Below are 25,978 nucleotides of genomic sequence, written 5' to 3'. Positions count from 1 at the left end.
AAGGAAATCAAGCAAAGAGGGAATATTTCTAAAATGTCCTAGCATTGGAAGTAAATGATCATAACGTTTATCTACTAGTTTGTTTCTTTTGGAAGATGTATTCCAAATTGTTTATTTTTATCACTTTGAAAACTATTCATATTTGTACTTCTTGCGTTTAGCTTCTAGCATGTTACCAATTTTTTAATGTTTTTGTATTAAGTTAGGGTTTGGTTTTCATTTCACTAGGAATTGTGATCCATCCCTACATTCTCCAAATGGATTTTTAATGTTCATTAAATAATCCCATTTGCATCACATATAGAGCTTGAAAGAGGTGATTCTATGAAAGATAAAGATTCAGTATTACCTAGCAATGGAAAACATTGGTCAAAGGTACATCAAAATCATATGCATAGGTAACGGTTCATTTTTTATATAATGATTTACTGTTTTAAGTTATTTTTGAGCCAAAGCTGGACAATATGCAATAAAAATCTCCAGTGCTAACAAAGTGCGAGAGGCAACAAGCTACCAAAAAAAATGAGAGGGGGGATTTAGTTTTTACACCGGCACTGATTCCAATTACAATTAAATTAATCAACTTTGGTAAATTTGGTGTTTGCTGTCAGTATACTCATACAATTATTTTTATTTTCCTACTTTCTACTTTTTCAGAATGTGTACATGGAATGAATCCATCTAGAGACGTTCACGGTATGTTAGATTCCAAGTTATATTTTTAACAAAATATGCACATTCATATATGCATATATATGATATTTTATCCATGTATCGCTATAAATAACTCACGATATAAATTAACCAAATAATCAAAACTTTTTTTGCTGATTCAAAAATACTTAAAAGCTGTTTTCCATATTGTAAATGTCAAACATATAAAATGTTCCAGTGAAACCTTAAAAGATACCCTCGGTTCTACAGCGTTTACCACAGGTGCATTCTGCTGTTTATTATTAAATGACTCTTAAAAATAAAAAATAGAGCTTGGCTTCTATGTGTTATTACCTAGTTTATTACTTTTGCTACAGCAGTGCTAATGCAAAATTTTTATGAGAGTAAAATGTTTACTAAGCATCCATAATTTTTCAAAAGATTTTTAAAATTTTTTTCTCAGTTTGCTACTTGTGAGTTGTAAATTGATTTACAAAGTTAGTGAAATAGTCATATATCAACCGCAGGATCCCATGGAAGTCGTCACGTAGAGGAAGGACATAGTGGAAGAACTAAGGGATCTTGTCCGCAAAGTTATTACACTTCAAAAGTGAAATAATCTCAAATCCACTGGGGGGAGGGGACGTTTAATTAAATTCCAATGTTGAAAACTGGACAGTGTGTATTGTACATACATTAACATGTATGTTAGTCTTCCACAAAATTGTTCACCCTCCCTGTGACATTAGTACAAACTGAAGCAGTTTGGTCCAGAACCACTAGCAAAATACATTCTCTGATTTTTATTTTCATTAAAATAGTCACTGAAAACAGAAATAATTCTTTTAGAAATATTACATTTTTAGAAATGTAATTTTAGAAATATCATATTACAGAGGGGAATTTTAAGAGAATGGTTAAGTCTTATTTATTTTTGAGAGGGTTTTGAAAGAGCAAAAAATGTAAAATATTTAGATATTTTCTGAGGCCCTCCCCATAGTTATATATTTACCTAAAGTTGTAGAAAAAATGTCAATAAGCTGTTACTGTTTTCCGGTGAAATTGTTTGTTTTTTTTCCTTCCAACTAACCAAATACTGCTTTTTAAATTCACTGTGAAAACTTACATTTCATTCAATCAGTTGATGAGCCTTTTTGAAATTTCCCCCATGCAGCAAATTTGGAAGAATCTGTCACATAGCATCTGCCCAACATACTACTTCGTTATATTTTTTGTATTGTATTATGACAAAAGTAGATTTTAGTATTATTCCAGGGGAACACTAGGAGTGTATACTGTAATGTTTCCTTTCCTTTTCTCTTGAGAGGCAGGGGAAGGGAAATTCTATATCGCCCCTTAAATGAGCGCTCCTGGTGGAAATGAATTCTTCATTTCGTACATGACGTTACTCAACTTCATAAACTATGTAAAAAGCCTTTCAGACTAAGGGGTTCCGGGTACCCTTTAGTTGAGCCCCATGCTGCCTGCTTTCCATTCATTTCAGTCCCTCGATAAGGAGGGGCAGTGTTGTTTGTTTCTGGTTTTCAAACGTGCACCGCGCAACGCAGTTATAACCTGCGCAAAGTCTGGGGAACCCCAAACGCCCGGCGGCCCGATTCAGAATAAATCAGCAAAAGCTTTCCTTGCTATTATCATCCGTGTCTGCGTTCGAACTCGGGATTTACTGGTTGAGACTCTGAGCTGAGCAGCGCCCACGGCGCTGCCCTTGAAACGCTAAACCTGGTGCATCTATCGTTGTACCTACTAAGGGAACTTGATCCCCGCCTGGGAGACCGCAGCGCGGGGTGCGCCCCGCAGCCCCTCGCAGGGTTTAGGGTTTCAGGCAAACGGTCGCAGCCCTAGAGGAGCCTTCTCTGACCTTTCCGAACGGCGGCTTACCCCAGACCGCTACATCCCCAGAGTCCCAGCCCCCGTCCATGGGGGTCTACGGGGATGCACTTGGAGGCGGCCCCCAGGAGCGCTTGATCGGCTCTTAGGGAAATGCACTTGAGCTGAAGCTGAAAGATTTCACTCCGCCCGAACTCGCCTCTAGAGCGGGCAGCGTCGAGCCCGGACGCAGAGCGACTGTGGCCCCGGGCAGGAGGGGCGGCAGACAGGGAGGTTTGGGACTGCGCAGTATTTGGAATCGCTCGGCCCCGGTGGAGAGAGGACGTTTGGGGTCTTTACACCTGAAATGCGGCTTCTTCAAAATTACTTTAAAAAAAAAATACAAAGGCGTTTTCTGAGACCCCAGACCCATGAAAACAAAATGCAGCTGGGTCCTGGGAGTTCCCGAACGTCCCGGGTTTTCCGGAGCGAGGGGCGCGAGGGGACCGGCCCACGTAGGGAGAAGCCGGGCAGAATGGAGGGCGCCCGGGACGCCTGCAGCACCGACGGCCTGGGACCGGCCGACGGCGGGGTCCGAGCAAAGGGGTTTCGAGAAGAGACCCTGACGCGCGCCGGCCGGGACAGCCGGGACCCCTGCCCGAGGGTTCCCTAGCCGCCAGCTGCGCTGCCGGTATAGCGGGGACGGGGGGGCGGCGATGCCGCGCAGGCTGGCTTGGGCGGTCATTTCCTGTCGTTTCTTCCCCAACTGAATATCGTACTGGAGACCCAAAGGCCGCGAGAAGGCCGGCAGAGCCCCGCGCCGTCGGGGGCGTTCCCCGGCGCGCTGCACGGCCACTGGGCGCCCGGGGCGGCGAGCGAGGGCGGCTGCTGCCCCCTGGCGTCCGCCCCGATCCCGCGGCCCGCAGCACCTCCCGGCCTCTTTGGGCCTGGGGCGAGGGAAGCTGCCTGGGCGCCCGGAAAGGCCTCCGCGGCTGGCCCGCCACTGCCCCCGCCTCCGGCAGGCCACAGCGCCAGAGCCCGAGGAGAGTCCGGACCGGCGGCAGGGAGGGGACCCACGGGGGGAGGGCCAGAGACCCCCGCCTGGGGAGTCGACGGGGGGGAGTGGGTGAGCGCCCTCCCCCGAGGGAGGGAGCGGGTGGGCTCCGCGTGGAGGGGGGGAGCCCCGCGGCCGGGCGGGGGCGGGGGCGGGGGCGGGGCGGGGCCCCTCTAAGCTCCGCGAAAATGCCCGCGGCGCCGCGGGGACTGGAGCGGGGGAAGTTCCCGCCAGCGCGCAAAGCCGGGGTGGGTTTAACACCCGCGGCGGCTCGCGCGCGCGGGCAGGGAGCGGAGCCGGGGCCGTTTCCGGGGAGCCGGAGGTGGGTGTGGGGCGCGGGCGACCTGGGCCTAGCGAGGGAGCCGACGCTCCGAGGATGAGGAGCGAGCCGAGCGGATGCTTTCAACTTTCTTTCCAGTCGCTTGTTCTTTGGGGTCTTTTCTAACTACGAAACTCCTTTGCTCGCCGCTAAACTCAATCAACCTGAGTAAGGCGCGCTGCGTAATTAATCCGCAGCCCAGCCGCGGCGAAAAAACACCAATTAAAGAAAACAAACCAAGAGAGAAAACTAAAAACACAAAAACCATGTTGTGGAGACCGACACCGTCTGGCCTCATTAAATGAATCAGCGCCACTTCGCCGCAGCTGCCAACGGGGCCGTGTGGGCGCGCTGAACGGCTCCCCGGCCGGGCCTTCGGCCCTCCGGCCCCCTCGCGGCCGAATCCCATCCACGCCGGGAAAGCAGAGGCTCGGCCGCGGGCGGCCGCGCGGGGCCTGGGGTCGCCCGGGCGATCCGGCCCCGGTCTCCGGAGCCTCGCGGCGGCCGATTCATCTCCATGGCTCGCGGGGCGCCTCCCTCCGGCAGGTCTCTGGTCCCGGGCCGCTCGGGGCTCAGCAAGCTGCCCGAATCCTCCCCAGGCCGGCCGGCCTCCTCTTCTCCACCTCCTCCGTCCCTGGACCGCGGCCGCCCCTGGCGAGGCCGCTCACTGCAGCCCCAAAGCAGGCGGCCACACAACCCCGCCTGTGTGCAAAGCCGCAGGGCCGCGGTCCGCACCGGGGCGGGGCCTGGGGAGGGCGTGGGAGCGTGTGCGTGTGCTCATGTGTGTGCGTGGATGCGGATGCGCGGGGAGCGCCGGGTGGCAGCGGCGGCGCTGGACTCTCCACCCCGGCTGCGTACAGTAGCGCGCGGCGGCAGCGGGGGCGCGCGGGCCAATTCCAGGAGCCCGCGGCCGCGAGCCGCGCCCTGGCTGATACCGGAAAGGCCTATGATTGGCCGGCGGCCGCCCCTATGCAAACGAGCTGAGGGAATGGAATTCCTCGGGCCGGGCTTACAGTAAAAGCACGTTCATTTCCAGGCACTCTCATTCATAGAGCCAGCGGGCGCAGGCGGGACGGGCGCCCCGCGGCCTGACCCAGCCAGGGCACCACGCTGCCCGGCCCTGCGCCGGCAGGCACCTCTTCCCGGGGCTCCTGGGGACACCAGAAGAAAGTCAGTCTTTGCTGTTTCTCCTTGACCCGCGTCGGAGCTTCGATTTTTATTTTTATTTTTTTTTTCTTTCTTACTTTTGAATGAACTGGTTTCTTGGCTGGATGGTTCAACTTCTTTCCTGGGTGTGAACTTTCCCCGGTTGTTTCCTTTGACAACTGCTGGAGAGAGTGCGCTGTGCTTCGAGGCGAGTGGTGAAGTTGCGTGTGCGTGGCAGTGTGTGCGTGCTTGTGTAACTCGAGCCGCCCCGTCTGTTTCGATCTGCTCTGCGGAGCCTCCTCACAAGGCCCGCTCCACCTGCTGCGGTTACGCTGTGATCGTGGGTATTGGCGCGTCTAAGTAGTTAACCGGCCGACGCTGGGGCGACGTTGGAGGAAGATCGTCTCGCTACTGCCCAAGTCGGGGCTGACTCACCGCAGTCGATGCAGACAGCGGCTGGCTTCCGAAGAGTGCGTGCCTGCGTGCGTGTGACTCGGCTGCCGTTCACCTCCCACCAAACCACAGGACCAGCCGCAAACTTAACCAACATCCCCAAACCCGAGTTCTCAGATGTGGAGAGCTGAACTCTAGGTGTCATCGACTTGGACTTTTTTTTTTTTTTTAAGATTAGCTTTTCTTTGAAAAGCTGAATTTTCTGAACTGAGCATTTTGCCAGAATTTATTGAGAACATGACAAGTACTTCTCGCCCAGCCCTTCTCCAACTACTGAAGCTGAGTTTCAAGGCTACTTAAAAAGAAAAAAAAAAAAATCTGCAGCGAACATTAATGGATTTCTGTTTAAATTCTCTACAGATTGTATTGTAAATATGTTATGAAGTAGAGCATATGTATATATTTATATATATATATATGTGCACATACATTAGAAGCAGGACCTTTGGAAGTCTCAGCTCTTGCTTTTGAGGACCGAAGCCAGTTTTGCATGATAAAAAGTGGCGCCGTATTTGGAAGACACGCCTCGTGTATGTTCTGTTGTGCTGGACTTTAGACAAAACTCACCTGGGAAAAATCTGACAGGCAATTAACTACTGGAACTTCCAAATTATGTATTTGCTGGTCCTTTTGCTCTCCGCATAAATATTTTAGGAAGTGTATGGGAATTTTGCCTCTGGGAACTTTGGTAACAGCCAAAGACTGAACTTAAAACTCTCAAAGCAAGACTCAGAAGAAGATAGTCTCCCTTGGCACTTGACTTTGGATTCTGGTCGCCCACTTTTTAAAGCACTAAGCGGTCGGTTGCTAAGAGTCCTGCCCGGGTCTGAGGCCGATCGGCAAAACTAGAATTTTCCCCCTCCTGGACTGCTAGTAACTTAGTCTGCCCCCTTCCCCAGCCGCCCCACAGCAATAAAGCTCCCTGAACTTGTATGTTGGTCTCCCGGGAGCTGCTTGCTGAAGATCTGCGCCCCTGTCGCCGTCTGGTAGGAGCTGTTTGCAGGGTCCTAACTCAATCGGCTTGTTGTGATGCGTATCCCCGTAGATGCCAGCACGAGCCGCCGCTTCACGCCGCCTTCCACCGCGCTGAGCCCGGGCAAGATGAGCGAGGCGCTGCCGCTGGGCGCCCCGGACGCCGGCGCCGCCCTGGCCGGCAAGCTGAGGAGCGGCGACCGCAGCATGGTGGAGGTGCTGGCCGACCACCCGGGCGAGCTGGTGCGCACCGACAGTCCCAACTTCCTGTGCTCTGTGCTGCCCACGCACTGGCGCTGCAACAAGACCCTGCCCATCGCTTTCAAGGTACTCGGCCCGGAGCGGGTGGAGGGAGGACAGGCAGAGGCCGGTCGAGGCCGGGGAGATCGAGGAGGGCAGCGGCCAGGCAGGCGGGGCCGGGTTCTAGAAAGGGGCCGGCGCTGAGGCCTGTGGTCCATCCCCCTGCGCTCGGGAGACTGGGGATGCTGCGTTGCCGTGGCGACCCTCGGGGGGCCCGCCTTAGCCGGCCGCGGCGGCCTCCAAGGATGGCCGAAAAAATCAGGATGCCCCCAAAGACGTCCACTGAGGGCCGGCTGGACCTCTCCCCGGCGGGGGTCCTTAGCTTTGATCCAAAGTAGGAAAAGTTAAAACCCAGCAGGGACAAGCCTATCTGTCGGCTCCCCTGCTTCTCTCCCCACCTCTGGCTTGACACCCCAACCATTCTGAGGGAGGCGTCAGGAAATAAAATAGAGATACTTTTATACCTTCGGGTCAATGTAAATAAACTGACAAGGAAAACTGTCAAGGCTTCCCACTTCCACCCCCCTCTTTAACAGCCCTGTAGGAATTAGCAGGTTCAAAGTCCACGGCGGGAGTAGTTAAGTTTGCAAAAGTTTTCTGAAGAGTTTTTTCGAGCTTCTAGACTGCTCCTGCCAGAAGCCGCAAGTAGCGAACGCTCTTTCTTTTCCTGGTACCCTCCTGAACGTTATCGCCGGCTCACCTAGCTTAAGCTCGGGGGAGCGAAAGGAGGCAAGGCTGTCTGGCGTGAGACGGGCGTCTAATCCGCCCGCTTTGCTGTTTGAGAAGGGGGCGGTGTGGACCGGGTAACTTCAGCCGAGCAGCTTGAGAGGTCCCCGTTCACTTTTCACCCCTGATCTTGCCGTAGCTTTGAGCTCCCTTTAAAAACCTTGACCTTCAAAGGGGATACATAAACAACCCCGGGCGCTTTTAAACAACCACCGCCACCCTGGCAGCAAACAGTAGACGTTTCATTTCGGCGGTGGGGATTCAGTTCTTCTGTCTTGGGTGAGTTGGAGAAGGGGCAGCCTTTTAAATACAATCAGTGCAGTCATTTCCGGTTCACTGAAGGGACTAAGGAAAGCAGGTGGGGGAAAAAAAAAAAAGCTGTAAAGATCAGCTACTCTTTTTTCTTAAAAAAAAAAAATCTGGTTAAATCATTGTCCCCTTAAGGGGAGATTACTTTAATATAAGTTTTTTATGGTTCCAAGCCTGTGCTGGATCTTGAGTTAGTTACAATGAATAATGTTCACTTTTTTTAAAAAAGTACTGTCAGAGTTCTTTATTTTTAAGCTTTACATACCTTCCAAACTTAGATTATGATTTCTAAAACAAACAAACAAAAAAAGTGCAATTGGCTGTGTCTGTAGAATCGCCTCAGTTTTCTGAAAGCAGGAGTTTTTGAGGGGGATGCAAATGAGGATAAGTTTGAGCAGCCGCTGGACTCTTTCCTGTCCCTTCCTCCAGCTCTGTAGGTTTGGGTTAGGAGCCCATTTCAATTTGAAATCACTCTAATCCCTTTACATAAACAGACTCGGCAGGCAGACCTCCTCAGCTCTCCCTCAGTTCCAGAGGACCTGACAGCGATGGGCCCTGGGGTCACTTTCAGATAAGTACAGAGGGGAGGAGACAAGCTGATAATCAACCAAAGGGTCCTTTAAGACCAGGTGCTCCGGACACACCAAGGGAGTGGGTTCTCAGGGATCTGTGGCTTCCTTTGGGGTAAATCAAGTCTCCTCTGTATCTCTCCTCCTCTACTAGGGAACGCACACCCCAAGCACTAAGTGATTAAGCGAGATCCTCAGGAGTTAAAGCGATGTCGTTTCTCAAGCCACCACATGAAAGTATTTATTTTCTTCTAAAAGAATGAAAAAAACAAATCATATAAATTGTTTTCACGAGCATCAGGGAATTCCTTTTAGCGGAAATCTTAATAACCATGGAAGTTTCCGTTTTAAAATAACTTTTGACAATTCACTTTAAAAAAAAAAAACTCTGTTTTACTGAGTAATAGTTTCTAGGTTAAAGATCAAGGTATAGATCTCTTGAAAAAAGTTCAAGTGGGTCTTGAGAACATTTGGGGCAAAGGAAAGGACAGCAGAGGAATCAGACCACTCGATGAGTAATCTGTCACCACTCCCGTCCCCATAAAGAGGGGCCTCTTTCGGAAGGAGACCTGCTCTTAGCATAACAGAAGGAGCAGGCGAAATTTCCAGGGAGGCAACAGGCACAAAGATTAGGGATAAAACAGCTAAACTTGAAAAAGTGACTGTATCCGGCTTGATTCACTATGTGTCCCTGAATCCAGTCTGTACTCATCCCCCACCACCTACCTCCCAAGCAGTTTCTATAGAAATTATTACTTTAAAATTTGGATCTTATATAAGCCTCAGACAATCTCTTTAAGAAGTTAATCAGTAAACAATTATTACATTCCCTGCATTAAGGAGGAGAAAATGGAAAACAGTGATAAAGTCTGATGATAATTGATGAAAAGAGCATTGAAGTGATTCTTTAGGAGTCTTCTGAATATGTGTAAATCCTCAGCTTTAATCTTTGAAACTACAGGGAGATTTCAAGTTATGAATTTTCCTTAAAATAGATTACAATCATCCTAATTGCTTATCCTGGACCCCAAAGTGCCCCCCCCCCACCTTCTCCCACGAAACGCCTTTATTTTTCAGCCTAGGAGAGATCCATCATTTTACTACCGAAAAAATCTTAAATTTGCTACTGTTACCCGTTATTTACAGAAGCAGCCAAAAAAGCTGTTTGGATGACTTAGGATATATTTTGTAAGACTATACTATTAAAGTTTATTTAGGCCCTGGTACACCAGAGTCCAAAGGCATAAACACGCCTTCAGCAAGTTCAGAGGCCTTGGGCGCTGATAGTAATATTCTTTTCATAGGAAAGAAATAAGTAACGTTTGTGTCGGCAAGATCGTGGTCCCCTAGCTATGCATTAAATATCATCTCAGCTGAATGTTAAGTTCCACCTCACAGCTTTCTTTATAACACTGGAAAATTAAGGGATTTGAAATAAATGAATTGTGACTGTAATTTCAACCTAATTAGAGTTGGTTTAAAATGCCAGTTTGAACTGTGAACAGGCCGACCAAGAGCAGTGTGGGGAGGTTCTGTAACATAGAGGAGGCTTGATATTTTGCCCAACTTCCTGATACTTTAAAAACAGAGAAGTAAAAAAAAAAAAAAAAAAATGAGATATCCTTTGGCCAGCAAGTCCCTTCTTGTCTGTTTGGTCTGTGTTAAAGTGTAAATGTTTGTGTTTCCTTACCTATTGTTTATAGCTTTTCATTCCAGTTGCTTCTTTTTCTCTGTTTGAAGTTAGATTTTTTTTCAAAAATCTCTGCATATTGCCTGTCAATGATCAAATCTGTATCAAATTAATAGACAGGTTAGTTTTAAATTTAAATTCTTTTTTCCTAGTCTAAGAATGCTTGCTAATAATTAGATGATATACTTTATTAATGTAATATCCCTGGATTTAATATTCTTTCCCTTCCCCCCACCATGAAAAATCAATAAAAGGCCAAGTAAATGATCTTTGAGCCCCGAAATATCTTTGACTCCTGCTACAGTTTAAAAAAAGGGAAAAGAAGGAGTTAAACTCCTGATTTTTTTTAGTCTTAAATTGCAACATCAACAGCATTTTCTTGTTTAGCCACCATGATTATTTTACTCTCTATTTGTTTCTATTTGGTGTTGGCCTCATGAATTTGCCATATTACTGATGAGGATAGTTTTGGAAAGATGAGTGAGACACAGGCATGGAGCACTGTGAGAGGGGCCAGTAGGATGAAGGTGATGTAGAAAACATTTGGTAGTTATAAAACAAGATTTATTTATTTTAACCTATTTAACCAACAATGACTTATTCAGTTGGAAAACCCTGTAGTTGATCCGGTCCCTGTATACTTACTGAATGTGGAATTAAAATAGAGATGCCAGGTCATCACAGGGAGATGAGGATAAGGAAGTAAAAATATGTTTTCAAGGAGGACATTTCAACATTGTGAGCTAATTTTACAGAGGGAAGTGAAAACAGTGGGGAAAAAAAGGAGGGGGGATTTTTAAGAGACTGAGAAAAGCAGAATAAAGTAAGTATATTTTATGGGAATAGAAAAAACGGTAACAATAACTAAATAACTGATCAAGGAGATTTATTTCAATAATGTTTTTGAAACAAAAGGGAATTGTCATATTACTGCTCTTAATTAAACAGCAACAAACATAATGGGCTCTAAATACCTAATTAGAGGGTGCTTGAGGAAGAAATAGCTGTGTTTTTAAATTTCCTTTATCGAAAACACGTCCATTTGGATGGAAAGAAAGATAAAAGTGCAAGTTGGATAAAATAGATGAAGAACATGCCTACCTATTGCTGTGAGAATTGATTCTCCTGGTGTAGTCCTGGGGTTGGAAGTACGTCCACCCCTTATAGTGAGTTGGTTCACTTTCCCCATCGTACTCCTTAGAATCCAAGAGCCAAAGCATCCTCGGGAATAAAAACAATAGATGGTCATCTGGATGACACAGAGAAAGGGTGATGACTAAGCAGGCAATGAAGATGGGAATTTAGAGAAACATGGCTTTTGTATCATACAAGGGAGCCTATGGCAGCCTTATTTACAGACAGAAAAAGAGGACTGAAATATAGGTGTTAACCCCCCAAATTATGTAGCAAATGTTAGGTAAAAATGGGGAGGTGGAAAACAGAAGGAGGAATAATCACTGTAGAATACTTTATTATCACAGCTCAAAACTAAAACCCCCAAAACGATTATATAATTGGAATGATGAGCACACATTTCACTAGTGACTGAGAAAGTACCATAAGGGGTATCGCAAGTGATAGGAATAAGTAGAACTTGGGGCATCTTGATTTGAAATTCTACAACTACCTTAAAAAACAGAAACAGTGGAAATATAGCTAAGAATAAATGTTTTGATCAAGAAAATAGTTTCTAGAAGGGTCAAATGATGATCAAGAAATGGATACTACTACATGAAGCATCTTCGGGCCATGTTCTTTAAAGCATTTTACCTTGAAATTGCTACTTTTTTTTTTTTTTTTTTTACCTAAGTGTCAAAAAATATGTATTTACTGGTTTACTTTAGTAGTCCTGATGGAAATCCATTCCCATTCAGTTACATTGAAGGAATTCTTCTTCAAGATCAACTGGGTTTGGAGAAAACCTCAGTCATCTGTAAGGTCCCAAGTTAACACATCTCTGGGACTCGCAGATATAAAAATGCGACATAGTTCCGCTCCTGAATTCAGAGGAGCACATCAAAGTGAACACACCTCTTCTCTGAGGTCTGTTGATTTTGTAGTTAGTATTAAACCAAGGGCATGTTTCTAATTTTTTTCTCTTGCATACCAGAATTCACTGCTAGTGAAAATCAAGGTAGTAGAAGTGAGTAGAGGCAACAAGGATGAACTACTTGCAAAGGGAGAGTTTAAGTCATTCAAGAATCGTCAGCAATTCAGTGGTAGCAATCAAATTTAATTTTAGCAGGAGTAAGTTTAAACACCTAAAAGGCAAAATCAGCCCTATTCGGCCTGTCGGTGGAGGTGTGGACAAATGAAAGATGGGTTAGGTTATAAACTTATAAAAAACAGGGCATTCTGTTTCTCAAATATGAAGAATTAAGAGATGATTGTATTCGTGAGAGGGCATAGCTTTTCAAAGTCCTTGCTATAGTGAGTCTTATTCCAACTCTGCTCTGTGACCTTATGTGGCTTCATTAGGTGAATGTTTTATTATTTAAACATTTATAATTTGGCATAGTGGAATTTAAAGTAAATCTTCCCATTAAGAACTTTTCTGTTGTTTTGCTTAACTTATGACTGTTATTCCTCTGCAAACTAAAAAGCATCACTTAATATACATTCAATTTTAGAATAATTATGCAAATGACATCAAAGTTTCTAACATGCCTGATGTCTGGTGTTTAGGTGGTGGCACTGGGGGACGTTCCAGATGGCACTCTGGTCACTGTGATGGCAGGCAATGATGAAAACTACTCAGCCGAACTGAGAAATGCAACAGCGGCCATGAAAAACCAAGTCGCGAGATTCAATGACCTCAGGTTTGTCGGTCGGAGTGGAAGAGGTATGTATCTGTCAGAACTGAACTTGAAATACCCAGTATTTACATAGCAACAAACCCAGATTTCAAAACATCTAGAAGTTTCTGTGATGGGATTCCCTAGAAACACAGTCATTTCTTCCCGTTATTATTGCTACATCAGCTTTTTATTTAAAATTTAATGTTTTTAACAGAATCTGGCTTTACGTTATTGCTTTCTATTATTGAATTGGTTCAAGACTGATTTGGAGCAGGTAAAACATGAATTGTGAATTTCAAGGAAACCTCTCAGATCTTTTCTAAAATGTAAAAATATAAAACTTACCATCATAGAAACTAAGATTATACAACTGGGGTTCTCTCTCTTTGATAATTTTCAGATATCTCTTTACTGGAAACCTTTAACTTAGGGTCCATGTGTTATCTTTGACAAGTGACAGAGTTTCAGATGATCACTTCTAATAATTTTAAGGGCTGTATAGTAGATGATTATTGAAACGTGTTTCAAGGAAGCATTTTTTATGGTAAAATATGAAGAAATAGTAACATTCTGGCTTGGTGAATTTGATGGCAATGTGACCTTCCTATATGTAATTTGGATGCTTTATTAGTATTTTAGGTACTAATAATATTAAAGACTGGATTCTCCAGAGGAATGATTGCATCAGTGCAGTTCTATGTGTAGTTTTCTTTTTCCGTGCCCATTATCAAAGTATTAGAGCAGAAAGAGGAATCTTGGCATATTGTAATCTCCTCCGGTTTCCAGTTATTTTCAAATATTGTGTTTTCTTTGTATTGTAAGAACCTTAGTCCTATTTTACAAATAGCAATAAGTAGTATTAGTTTAATTGAAGGAGGTAAGATAGTTTGTTTTGAAAATCTCATTTTTGTAATATAGTATTGAATAAGCTTACGAATAAAAGTTATTTTGAGTATGATAAAGAAGACGTGGTAACCTAAATAGCAGTAGATGACTCTTGTATTGAAAAAAAGTAGAAGTACAACCAATGGACATTTAAGCATAAGAGTAATCATTACTCTTTATAAAGGCATTTAAAAATATAAGAAAATCTGTGTCTTGGGGGAGTTTGATTAGTCAAAGAGGAATGGGGGTAAAGGCATGCTGCTTTTTTTGGCTATTGTTTTTGTGCTATCCTAGCTGTCTGGGGAATTTTCAAAATAGAATCAAAGGTAGAGAAAATTGTAAAAAACTTATAAGGTGATTGAAGATATTTGTTCATAGCACTATGTTAATAATAGGGTAATACCAAGAAAATTACATCGACTTATTGAAAGCATGAATGGTGCTATAAGGTATAAAGGCACAAGTCATTCTATGGCTTCACTTGTTATATTAAAAGTCCCCACCTTTCAGTAAATGGAATCCCCATTATGATTCAGAGATGTGTGTTTAGAAAACATCTTGAAGGCTTCAGATGAGTAGCTGGCAGAGTGGGTGAGAAGCCAATAAAAAACAAAGGCCCGACCGCCTGGTCCGTGCCTTCCAGCCTCGTAACCATCTCAGTTCAATTCCCGTGGATTTCTGTTCTTAGGAAGCCACAGCTGAGTATCATTTAGTTGCATTTACAGAGGAAGTAATATTATCATCATATGCATCTATGTGGGTCTACGGGTCAGGTTTTGGTTATGAAAGTTTTGGAAACTCTTTAATGGCCCATGCCATTTTCCCATAAGAAGTGCAGTAGTGGCTTTTTGGCAAGGCCCAGGAGGTTGGTGATGGTAAAGAATGAAATTTTGAGAGCAGCATGCTTTCTTTTCTGGCGTTTCTCGTCCCTCACTGGCCATGTCTGTTTCAAGTGGGTGACTAAGAGGCGCTCGTGTTTACTTGGGTAACAGTGAACTGTTTCCCCAAGGTGTGGAGTGTTTGCATTTGGCTGCCTGATTCGTGCCAGGATGCCCTTGAGTTTGCAGAGTGAAATAACTGCACCCAAGGCTGGGCTGTCTTCTGATAACCTGGAACGAGAAAATTAATTGAAACGCTCCATATATGGACAATATCTGTTTTGACCAGTCTCTGCTTCCCACGCATGATAATAAGCAATCCAAAATAGAGGAACCCCGAAGTGAATGTTTTGCCCGACTACAGTTACCGTGTATATTGTCAGTCTTGAGTGATTTCTTTTTTTTGGTTAGGACTACAGGACAAAATGAACCATCAAAAGGCCCAGTTCGACTCTGTCTCATAATTTCTCCCCATAGTCGTAGAATACAACTTGATTTTACTCTTTCAAGTCTAAGTGTCAACATCAAAGCCTGCCAGGGTTTTTTTTTTGTTTTTTTTTTTTTTGCAATTTGCTTCCCATTATGAAGACAGCAGATGACTCTCACTCATTTTAACAATTAGTCTTACTCTGCCTCACTGAATCTTGTCCTTTAAAAGTTTCATAACATTTTATTAAGTGATCTTAAGACTATCCACTATTTCATTTTTGATCTTAAGACTATCCACTATTTCGTTTTCTGGTTTTGAAAATGTGTCTGAAAATATGACATTGGCATCAACACACCACACAGGGGCCGAGAAGGTCCTGGCTGTGGGCTCACTGAGCATTTCAGTGCCAATTTCCCATTCTGTCAAAAGCCACTGGTCTGATGGATTCTCAAAGGGGCCTGGTGCTCAGTTCCAACTGAAGGGTAGAAAAAGAAACTCCCTTTTCTTTTCTCAGCTGCCCGTCCCTGGGGATTGTAAAACCTCGTAGAAATTGCCAGAGGTTGAACATGGAAGGGTTTTTCTCTGTTCGACAAAACCAATCTGTCTGGGCGCTGGCTGATGTCCAGGACCACAGCTCCTAACCTCGGGTTCAGCCTGCAACTGGGAAAACCTGCCCATCCGGCTTTTACGGCCTTGCTGACAACACTGGCCCCTAAAAAGTATTGGTGAAGGCTTCAGCAGTCTGAGCCTTCCTCCTTTCTTTTCTTTCCTTCCCTCCTTTCTGGCCCTGACAATTTAAATCTCTCCTTCAGGGATATCTCACCCTGGGAATTTTCTCCCTTTGATTCAGTATCTCCATATAGATCAACCATTCCTTTACAATGGAAGAAGAGATAGCCGCTCCCAGAAGAGGGGAGCTGACGCCAGAACACACTGCTTCTTGTGCAGAGCAATCCCCACTTAAACACACGTCCTGGGACTATCCCTTACCTCCAGAAAATCAAAGTTCAGGATCAAGAGGAACTCTCTTTGGTGACGTTCATCAGCAGCAGCTGACATCAGCTTTACATCTGTCACTGGGGCAGGTGCTACGGATATTTTCAGTTACAAGAAAGTGTATCACGGCTGCAGCCGAGAGACGTTGAAGAAACTTTAGCAATGAAATCTGTGTGTGCTCCCGTCGCTATTGGAGTACTTAATCAGTTGGAAAGGAATCGATCAATCAGGGATGAGGGCCTTAGTTAATTCATTTTAGAACCAAAGAGGAAATCTACCAGACAGTATTATCTACCGCGTGGTAAACGGGGGAAGAGAATCTACTGCAAATTTCCTTCTGATTTTCCTAAGACTATGATTTTTCATCTTTTGGGAACGTCATGAATCATTTTGAAAATCCTTGGAAGCCTTCTCCCCAGGGGGAAAAAAATGCACCTGTCCATTTACACACACAGTTTCTTGTACAATTTCAGTTTTCAGAGCCGCTGAAGCTTGTTTATGGACCTTCTGGGGATCCATGGACCCGCCAAGCCAAGAATCTCTGAATCTGGAACTTTGCCTTGACTATGGAGGACCAACCTAGCGCTGTGCTGCACATTGTAGATAACTGGAAAGTGAGGAAATAAACGAACAAATGAGTTAGACATTCTTCTTGCACCCTGTGCTGTTTTGGTTACACCTGCTTTTATTATAGCCAGGACCTGGTGTGTATAATTAGGAAAATAGATCCCAGTCAAACCACTGGTCCAGACCTTTGAGAGGCCATCAGGTGTGCACGCATACGGTCCCTTGCAAAGGAGAAGGGCTTGTTTGGTCATCGAAGGGGCAGCCTCCTCTCTAGTGACTGCCTGGCCCCCCCCAGCTGCAGACCTACACCTCGAATTCCACAACCAGCCCAGAGAGGGCACATGCTCCCCCATCCGTTAGGACTGGGGTTAATTTCTTGGTGGAAATTTGTGTTTATGCTGATCTCCCTGGCAACTTTAATCTTGCCCACTTTCAAACAAGTACCCTTCCCGACTCTTTTAGAAAATGAAATTCCTTCCTTATGTTCTTGCTGTGGATGTCTTCCCAGACATAATATTTGCCCTGTCACAATCGGGGTTATTGCATATTTGTGTAATGTTTGTTACTTGAGGCATTTTCATTCTTAAGGTATTTTATGTTATTCGGGGAACAGTATAGAGAGGCTGCCTTTCAGATGAGTGATAGACTGTGGCTGAAGGAAAGGAACATGTAGAAAAGGATAGAGTGTACCGGTATTCTAAGCAGAGACGTGTCTTTATGGAGTGGTCATTACTAAGAAATGGTCTGAATGACTCACAATATTATCACAGGATCCAAGTCATTCTCTGTTTTATCACAGACTCATATAATAGGGGGAGGAAAATTCATCTGACAATCCCACTGTTGTTTCATGGATAACATTCAAGATAATGAGCTGGCAGTCAGGTCTCCTGGAGAGAATACAAGGAAAAGACGAGAGTCGTGTTAAAATCAACTCTCCCATTTTCCCCCTCTTTTGGGTTGCTATTGATCTACATTTTGAAATTATATATATACTGAAATCTGTTTTCAGACTTCGGTGTGGGCAAATATGGATGGGAAAAGACTCAGCCTCTGATACACGCAGTCTCTGGCAGCCCTAGCAAATAATGCCTTTCGATGGCAGGGCGAAAGCTAGTGCCCATGATCTGATGTAGAATTCATCTCTAGAGAGCAGCTTTCTCATTCTGTTTCACATTTGCCTGTAAAGGAGTAAAAACACTTTCTCAAAGCAAGTTGCTTCCCACCCGTCCCCCAAACCACCACCCAAGCAAGTTGCTTCCCACCCGTCCCCCAAACCACCACCCAAGCAGTTCCTGTCCCACTTGGTGTCATGGCAAGGAGGAGAGCTTTCTTGAAAACTGCTTGTGCCTGGAACACGCAGCTTTGCAATTGATCTCTTCATGGTTTTCTTGCTGATTTTATGAAGTGCCAGGCATTGCTGATGGTGTTGGACAGCTTTTTTAAATTGAGGTTATTTATATGAACAATATTTAAGAGTTGATGGGGAGAAGCTGGACTTCTCTCCACCACCCCTCCCCCAAAGCCCTTCCTTGCCAGCCGGCTTGCTTTGGATTGAGGCAGCCCTTTGTGGTGGGGACAGAAGACTATCAGTCAGAAAGTGCCTCCAAGAGAAATAATGGTTGAGTGATTTTTAGAGCTTCCTGTTTCAGCAGCAAGCATTATAGACATAAACAGTGATCCGGCCAACGGCTGCAGTGCTGCTCTGGTTTTAATGAATCAGTTTTGTATTTTCTTTTGTGCTGGTTGGTGAGGGGCAAGAGAGGATGGAGAAGACTGGTTATGGAAGAACATATTCTGTTTCTTTTTCTTTATTATTTTTAAAGAAAAATGACGCGTTGAAAAGAGAGATGGTATATTGTCTGATGATTGTTTTCTTTCTGTTGGTGATTATAAAACATGTTCGGATCAGAAAGGGAATGTTTATGAATAACCATGTACTGTCAAAAGGGAGAGGTTATGTGGTTTTGAAGGATTTCGTGGACTTTCAGCCAGAAGGGTGTGTGTGTGTGTGTGTGTGTGTGTGTGTGTGTGTGTGTGTGTGTGTGTGTTTCCGTCCACACTACCACTGAGAAGACTTCCTGGACCAAATTATCTTTGAGGACTAAATCCACACTAACAAGGTCTTCTCATCTGAAGCCCCAGTAAAGCAATTAACAGGAATTAATAAGTGAGCAGTGTGGATTTAATGAGCTGCCTATGAATACTTTCAAAGGTGCCAGTTTTATCAGCTCACTCTTGGGGCATTCAAGATTTTGTGTTTATAAGCCTGCATTAGTGGACTTCAGGCAAAGCCTACCCTCCGTCACTGGCCCTGATGTGAGTCCCACTTTCAACAGAGATGTATTTCAGTCCATGTTAAGAACCGAGCTTCCCATGGCATTCCTGTTGCTGGTGCCGATTTGGGATTCCAGCACGTTCCAGTCTCTATTAGGCTATATCGAGCAGCGTATCCCATTTAGGAACTCCATTTTATGTCACTGAACTTCCTCCAACGAGGGTTTCAGGTAGTTGAAGGACCCATAAATGGGAAAGTGATCCCAGCAACCTCCTTCGAGAGGCCCGGTGGCCATCCTGCCACTGGATTCAAAATGCGTTTCCTCTGGTTTCCTTGGTGAGGAAACATTCATGCAGGAGCCACTTAAACTGTGTTTTTCTCAAAGATGTAAGTAAATTTCCTGTCTGTTTCTCAACTTAGATGAATCCCTGCTTTTACCTTGAGATTTAAGAGCGTCATTAAGGATGTAGGGGCAGCTCCGTCTGCAGAGCTGCACCCTCCCCCCAGCGTCCGGATCCAAGGATGCTTCTGGGTCTGGTGAATGGGAGGTCTGGCCAGCACCCTCGCGGATGGTGTGTGGCCTTAACTGAGTCACCGTATGCAAACAAAGGAGACTCTCCTTGGCTCAAACAAAGGCAATACACAGGAATACAGGCATCTGAGCACAGTTGGTGAGCTGTGTGCTTATCAGATTTCAGCAGAGAAGGCAAGGAAGGGTGGGCCTGTTTGTAGGTGGAAACACTCCAGGTTGCTCCAGGCATTGGTTTCGGGTCTTTAGAGATGTTTTTCCTTCATTCTATTTGAAACCATTGTATGGAGTACAGTCACTAGCTACCTATCTAGCCCTATCTATCTATCTATCTATCTGTAATTAATGAGAAACGGTCTAAACTCATATCCTAATACAGCTTTGGCCTCTTTACGTGGTGTGTTTCCAGTACCTACCGCACTTGGGTCTGTCCAGATGTTCTGCCTTCCCCGTCCTGCTTGAAACCTCAGGGCAGGTCATAGTTGGTAGATCTTATCTATCAACCTGCCTATCAATTTGGTCTCCCTCCGTGGGTCCCAACATTTGGCAATATCTGCAGACAGTTTGGGTTGTCACCCCTGGGGTGGGGCGTGCTCCTAGCACCTAGTGGGTAGAGAGACTCCCACAGCACATAGGACAGCCCTACTACCTCTGCAAAGCATCAGTCACGCTGAGACTGAGAAACCCTGGGCTGGCCTCACACGAATGATCATGATAAGTCATAAAATGTCTCCTCTCTTCCCTAACACTTTCTGCCTCTTTACCAAATTGACGAAAAACTTCAGTTCACACAGAATAAAAAAAAAACGAGAGAGCATCACTGCATATTAGTCTTTTTCTAAATATGAAAATATACTAGAGTTCTGTGTGCATAGGATCGCACCATCTTGGCATCTCCTGGGTTGGAGGGTGTGTGGCAGGAAGAAGTAGAGGCTGCAGGTGGAGGGGGCCACCCGGCAGGGAAAGCTCTCCCTCGAGGACTCCCCCCCACTTACAGCTGCTCCCTCAGGAATGCCACACAGGTGCAGGTCCACAGGGACCATCAGAAACAGTGAAAGTGCACGCTGGCTTCTCATTGCCACGCCCCTCCCCATCAGGCTTCAGTCAGGGGCCACAGATCCACTAATCCAGGAACATGAATTGATGTGAGTGGACAGTGTCCACGTGAACTAAAAAGGGCTAAAAGCAAGGTCCTGGTATGCATCACTGACCGATGCCTTACAGACACCGAAAAGGAGTCAGTGTGCACACCCAAGGGCAATGCATGGAAGGAGTAGGGACGGGACAGACGCTGATTTGCCGTCCATCCCTAGGGAGCCCTGGTTTGCTGCCCACGTGTTAGGTGTGCAGGGACCACCGGCAGACAGAGGGCTGGGTTCTTCTGGAGCTTTCTCCCACCTGCCCTTACGTGTTGGTTCTGCTATCACCTATTTTCTATAATACAAGAAGATTCAGGGAAAGATGACTTGAAAAAAGTCTGAAAGAAAGAGTCCTCTAGGTGTTCTCGTTGAATCACAGTGGTGTCTGCTACAGGTGGAATTTCTTGAATACATTTTGCTGTGACTACGGTCTCTAGTTGGTTGTTTGTTTGCATTTACTCTGCAGGGGGCCCTCACTCCGAACTTTCCTGCCCCTTCTGTTTCCTGTAAGTTTTCCTCAGTAAGGCAACCAGCTCCCAGGTTCGGCGTGGAGATCAGCTGTGTGTCAAATCATTTGAGACCTGTAAGAGTTAGCTATCCTCCTGGGAATTCCCGGGCGGCGTCTGAGCTGGGCTATACGGAGCCCACACGCTGCCCACGTTCTGGGAAGTGAAGGTCGCTGGGGAAGGAGCTCGGGAACAGCTGTGGCAGGCAGGCGCGCACTGGTGCACCGCGGTGCTGAGACCCCAGCGCCAGGGAAAGGATGAAGATGGGCGTGGGAGTCCCCAGGAGGTGGCCTTCCAAGCATTTTCAAAACACAAGAGATCCCGCCCTTAACTAGAACAGCGCTGTGGGGTATCACCAGTCACTAGACCAGTGCCTGATACAGAGTGGGGACTCGTTAAACATCTCCAGAGGAGTGACTGCCCCAGGACTCTGCTTACTCTAGGCAGTAAAGCATAGTGGTTAGCACATGGATGGTACTGAATTCTTCCCGGGAGGACAGTGTCTCACCCTGGGCACCATCAACGTTTAGGGCTGATTATTCTGTGTCGTGGGAGCCATCCTCTGCATTTTGGGATGGTTACTGGCATCCCTGGCCTCTACCCAGTAGCCAGGAGCATTCCTTCCATGTCACTCATGGGTGGTGACAACGAGAAGTGTCTGCAGACTTTGCCAAATGTCCCTCCCTGGGGGAGAGATGGGGGGAAGGAACACTGGTTGAGAACACTGGCTCAGAGCTGTGTGTCTGTGGGCAAGTCACCTGACCTGTCTGAGCCCGATTCAGCCTTTGTCCAAAGGGGGCGGGGTACAGTGAGGATTACCTGAAATAACACAGACTTGAGGGGTTACTACTTTTCGTGGTAAGATCAGTTGCTGTGACTAACTCTGCAGGGAAGCTGATGGCAACTCTGTGAGCTCCTAACAAACAATACAACCGGGACCTGCTTTTTTGTGTGTCTAAATGAATGACTTTTCTGGGAGGGAATGTCAACCCTTATCCTGATCCCTCGGCCCCGTAGAGCCAGCTCTCAGGACACGGAAGGGTTATTTATGCGCAGCGGGCACTGCGATTTCAGATCAGCAATGCAAGAGATGAAATTAAATATGTACTGTAATCCGAGGCACTGTTTTTCATGGGAAGAGAAGTTCTCCCAACTTAGTCCTTCCAACTCTTTTGCCCAAACATTAACGGCATGCAAATATTTATGATTCATACGTGCCCCTTTAATTCCCAATCGTATTTTAACAGTAAACACTGCATTTTCACAATGAAGCAGAATAATCCCTTTGTCCTGTTGCCGGGCTCCGCAGGCTGGCACCCAGCAGCATCACATTCTTCCCGCACCATAGTTGCTGACTCCACCCAGGTTGAGGGGAGTTTTATAGTGGTGCCACGGCAGCTCGCCTTGGACCACACTTCAGGACATCCTGGCTCTTCCCCTGGAAGCCATTTGAAGGTTGTATCAGCACTTTCAGAAACTGCAAGCCAACATCCACACATGTTTTTCTTTTTTGGTCACATGTCAACAGAGAATCGATCCATCTGGCTGTTGCTTGGAGAGGTATCTTGCATTCTGCCCAAATCCATGGGCTATGGAGTCCACTAAGGCCATTGTGTCCCATTTAATATTCCTCTGATTCATGATAACAACATAGAAACACACGCACCTATTTGTGACGATTCTGCGGGTCTTTGGAAGGTAGTGTGACAAAGTATGAGAAGGTGGTGTGCTTGCCGTACTCACTTAGATGTGCTGGCCTCAGTCTCCGCATCTGTACAATAGGTATGGCAGTGCCCTTCATATGTACCTCAAAAGGTTATTAGGATGATTAAAATGAGATGGTGTGTGTAACAAAACTTAGGAAGAAAGAGCTATGACTCACCGCCGCATCGTTCTTCCTTCTGTAGGAGAGTCACTGAGGGAGGAGGGAAGAGAGTGGGCAGGAGGTAGCCCGTGTCTCCCTGAGTCAGAAAGTCAGGAACAATGCTATTTCCATTGTCCACTCCTCGTTGGCAAGGAATTTATATTCCTTTATCCTCCGAGGAACTTTGTAAAATGAGAGTGCCTGAGACACAGCAGGAATTTCATAAATATTCATAAATAAATGAAGGAATAATAAGAACAATATAATCATCCCAGGCATTTGCTGGGCACCAGCCTGGTGACGGACCTTGTGTTCTCTGTTTTCATTAGTGAGTTGTTCACAGGCTTTGGACCCTGTTCGATCAGGGAAGTATAGTGCCCATGGCTACTTTATTAGAACTGTCCCCCACCCACAGAGGTCACGTCATGGGGGTATTTCTTCCATTCATTCATCAGATGTGCATTGTGCACCTGCTGCTCGCAAGGCACTGGGCTAGCACTGGAGATACAAAGGCCAGCTAAAGAGGAGCCACAGCATGCCGGGGCCAGTGAGGGGCCCACAGTTAAGCAGAGGTCACTGTTCTGAGTGGCCAGCACCATAGGGAAAGGAGTGACAGAAGCGAAATGCACAGCTGGGTGCATATCCCACTACAAGCTTAGGGGTCTCTCTGGACAGCTGGTCATCTCAGTGGAGATGTTTCAGGGTGACGAGGGGGCTACCAGGTGAAGGCATCAGGAAGAGTGTCCAAGCAGAGAAAACAGGGTTGGGGAGGAACACCGAGCTGGCCAAGAGAGCTGGTAAGGGCCTTGACATCCACACTGGGAATTTGGTCTGGTCCCCCAGCAGGTTTTAAGCAGGGAATTGACATCATCAGATACAAATGGTACGGAGATGCTGGGATTGCAGACTGAAGAGCAGACAGGGCTTTTTGGAGGGTGCTTGGGAGCTTAGAGACGGGATCCAAGGTTAGTTGAATTCACGGATGCCAAACCCGTGGATACAGAGGGGTCACTGTATATCCAGTTTGCAAACCCACCATCTGGTAAATGTCACCAATGTCTAGAAATCAGCTCCCTCCAGGCCCCGCCTACCACACCCTGCAGCCTTGCCTAGACCTTCCTTCTTCTTCCTACTTGGCCTCCATCCCCACCTGCCCTCTCAGCTTCCTGCAATAGAGCTAGGGGTGCGAACAGGCTGGCGAGCAGGCACTGAGGACCCTGACGCTACCTTCCCTTCAAAATGCCCCCCCCCCCCCGGGCCTCTCTGCCGCGGTGGCATGTGGCCTTGGGCTGTGTGTTTGAGGCACTGGGCTATGGGCACCAAAGGTCAGGGCTAGGATTAGGCCAGCCCCAGGAGGTCACTTTGGTCACCTGTCCTGTGTGGCATTTGGCCCGATGGGTGGAAACTGTGGAATTGGGGTGTGCCAACCAAAGTGTTCTCCAGGATGGAAGTACAGGGCAGCAGGCGTGGCCTTGACCTAAAGAGGCTGTGAATTCAGGGTCTTGGAGGTGTTTGGGCTAAAAGGATTAAAACTTGGTTCCTCATCCGAGACACTCAGGCACTGGGACACGGAAAGAAAAAAGGAAGATCAGAAAGGGACCATGACATCTGAGGAAAGGAAGTGCAAAAATCGCATGAGAGCATCATGCTTCTTTGGGGTTCGGTAATGCCCCTCATGAAGAGAAAGCCTTGCCCATCCAACCCTTTAGTAAAGCTGGCTCACACCCATGCCACCAAAAGGGAGAACTGAGCCTTCCAAGTGAAGTCAGACCTCATAAAGAACCAGCTGTCAAACTGAAAGTTTACAGAATAATGCATTGATCCATTTATCAAACATTTTTTTTTACTGCCTCAGAACAGAAAATGCAAAGATTAATAAAACACCACCCCTGTCCTCAAACAACTCACTTTTGTAGAACAGCTCCAGAGAAAACACTTGGCATGTTTTTGGTTTTCTCTAAGTAAAACTGCTATTTTTCAAGGTGCTCCATCATACTCCACGCATGCTGTTTTTTATGGAAAGCTTAGTTCTGTATTTTAAGCACCTGACTTTCAGGCAACTTTGGGGGGTTATCCTCGTACCGATAGCTGGGGCCGCCCCCCTACATTTTACCTGCGTGGCTGCAGGTACCATCGGATAAGGACATTGTAAACACCGGCACTTTACACCCAAGGGGACACACACCAACATCGTCACGTCAATTCAATGCAGAGAAACCGGGAGATGCTGCACAACTTGAAGAATCTGTCCTCTATTCAGAAATCCGCAAATAAATAATTATACAGCCCCGCTGTCAAAAATAGTGGTAAGTGTTTGGGTAAGGAAATGGATGAGGAGCAAAAACATGCACTTTGGCCGTTAGGTTGTTCCAGTGGAAACGCGAGAAACATAAATTAAAGGTACTTTGTGAAAAATATCCCCGATTCAGATTTCTCCTGGAATCTGAGAGTTTGTTAATTATCATACTTAGTTATCTGTGATTAAAATTAGACCTGGCGCAAACTACATGGTAAGAGGAGAAATCTTCCTGCAACATCGCAGACTCTTTTGGGATTTCCAGAATTTGCAAAGAGCAAAACTTGAGCCTTCCCTGGCTTTCTTGGTTTTCAAAAGCTGCATTTTTTTTTTCTCTCTGACTTTCCCTTTCTCCCTCTCTTGGGTGTTTAAAGTGTGTGAGCATGACCGGTTTCCCCGCAGAGATGCACGAATGAGTGGAAACTGTCGTGATTTCGTTTCCTAAGCTCTGCGACCCCCTCAGCAGATGGTCCTCCGTGCGTACAGCCTGCCCTTGCGTGACAAAGGGCAAGTTTCACATCCCATCGAAACTGGCCCAAAAAGGAGAAGATGACTCATGGGTCCAGACCTTCACCAAGGAGAGTGACCGAAACAGAACCCAATGGCTGAGGAGCCAACACAAGCGGCTTGGCTACCCGTGTGCCAGACTTAGGGAGGGGCGATCACAAGAGGACGGAGGGAGACACCCATCGCCATAGGAAGACGTTGCCGCGACGTGACGGGGCACGAACTTCTAAGGGCGTGAGATGATCTCGAATTGCCTTTTCACCTCCTGCTCCTCTCCCCACCCTCG

The 25,978-nt window shown here is 46.2% G+C and overlaps 1 protein-coding gene across 6 annotated transcripts in view; it reads left to right on the top strand.

Annotated features, from left to right (window-relative positions):
* Positions 1-25,978, top strand: part of RUNX1 (RUNX family transcription factor 1) — a 247,393-nt gene that overhangs the window by 148,527 nt on the left and 72,888 nt on the right. For 4 of the 6 annotated variants that reach the window (XM_082458839.1, XM_082458838.1, XM_082458835.1 and 1 more), the window contains 3 exons: positions 658-696; positions 6,499-6,752; positions 12,705-12,861. In XM_082458839.1, the coding sequence (XP_082314965.1) occupies positions 658-696; positions 6,499-6,752; positions 12,705-12,861 (450 nt within the window). The remainder of the gene's footprint in view (positions 1-657; positions 697-6,498; positions 6,753-12,704; positions 12,862-25,978) is intronic. The other 2 variants (XM_082458840.1, XM_082458837.1) reach the window with 1 other exon arrangement.

The sequence above is a fragment of the Balaenoptera physalus genome (genome assembly GCF_965194825.1).
Source record: "Balaenoptera physalus genome assembly, chromosome: 4".
NCBI lineage: Eukaryota > Metazoa > Chordata > Mammalia > Artiodactyla > Balaenopteridae > Balaenoptera > Balaenoptera physalus.
The sequence above is the reverse complement of the archived record's forward strand: the minus strand, read 5'-3'. Positions and strand labels throughout refer to the sequence as shown.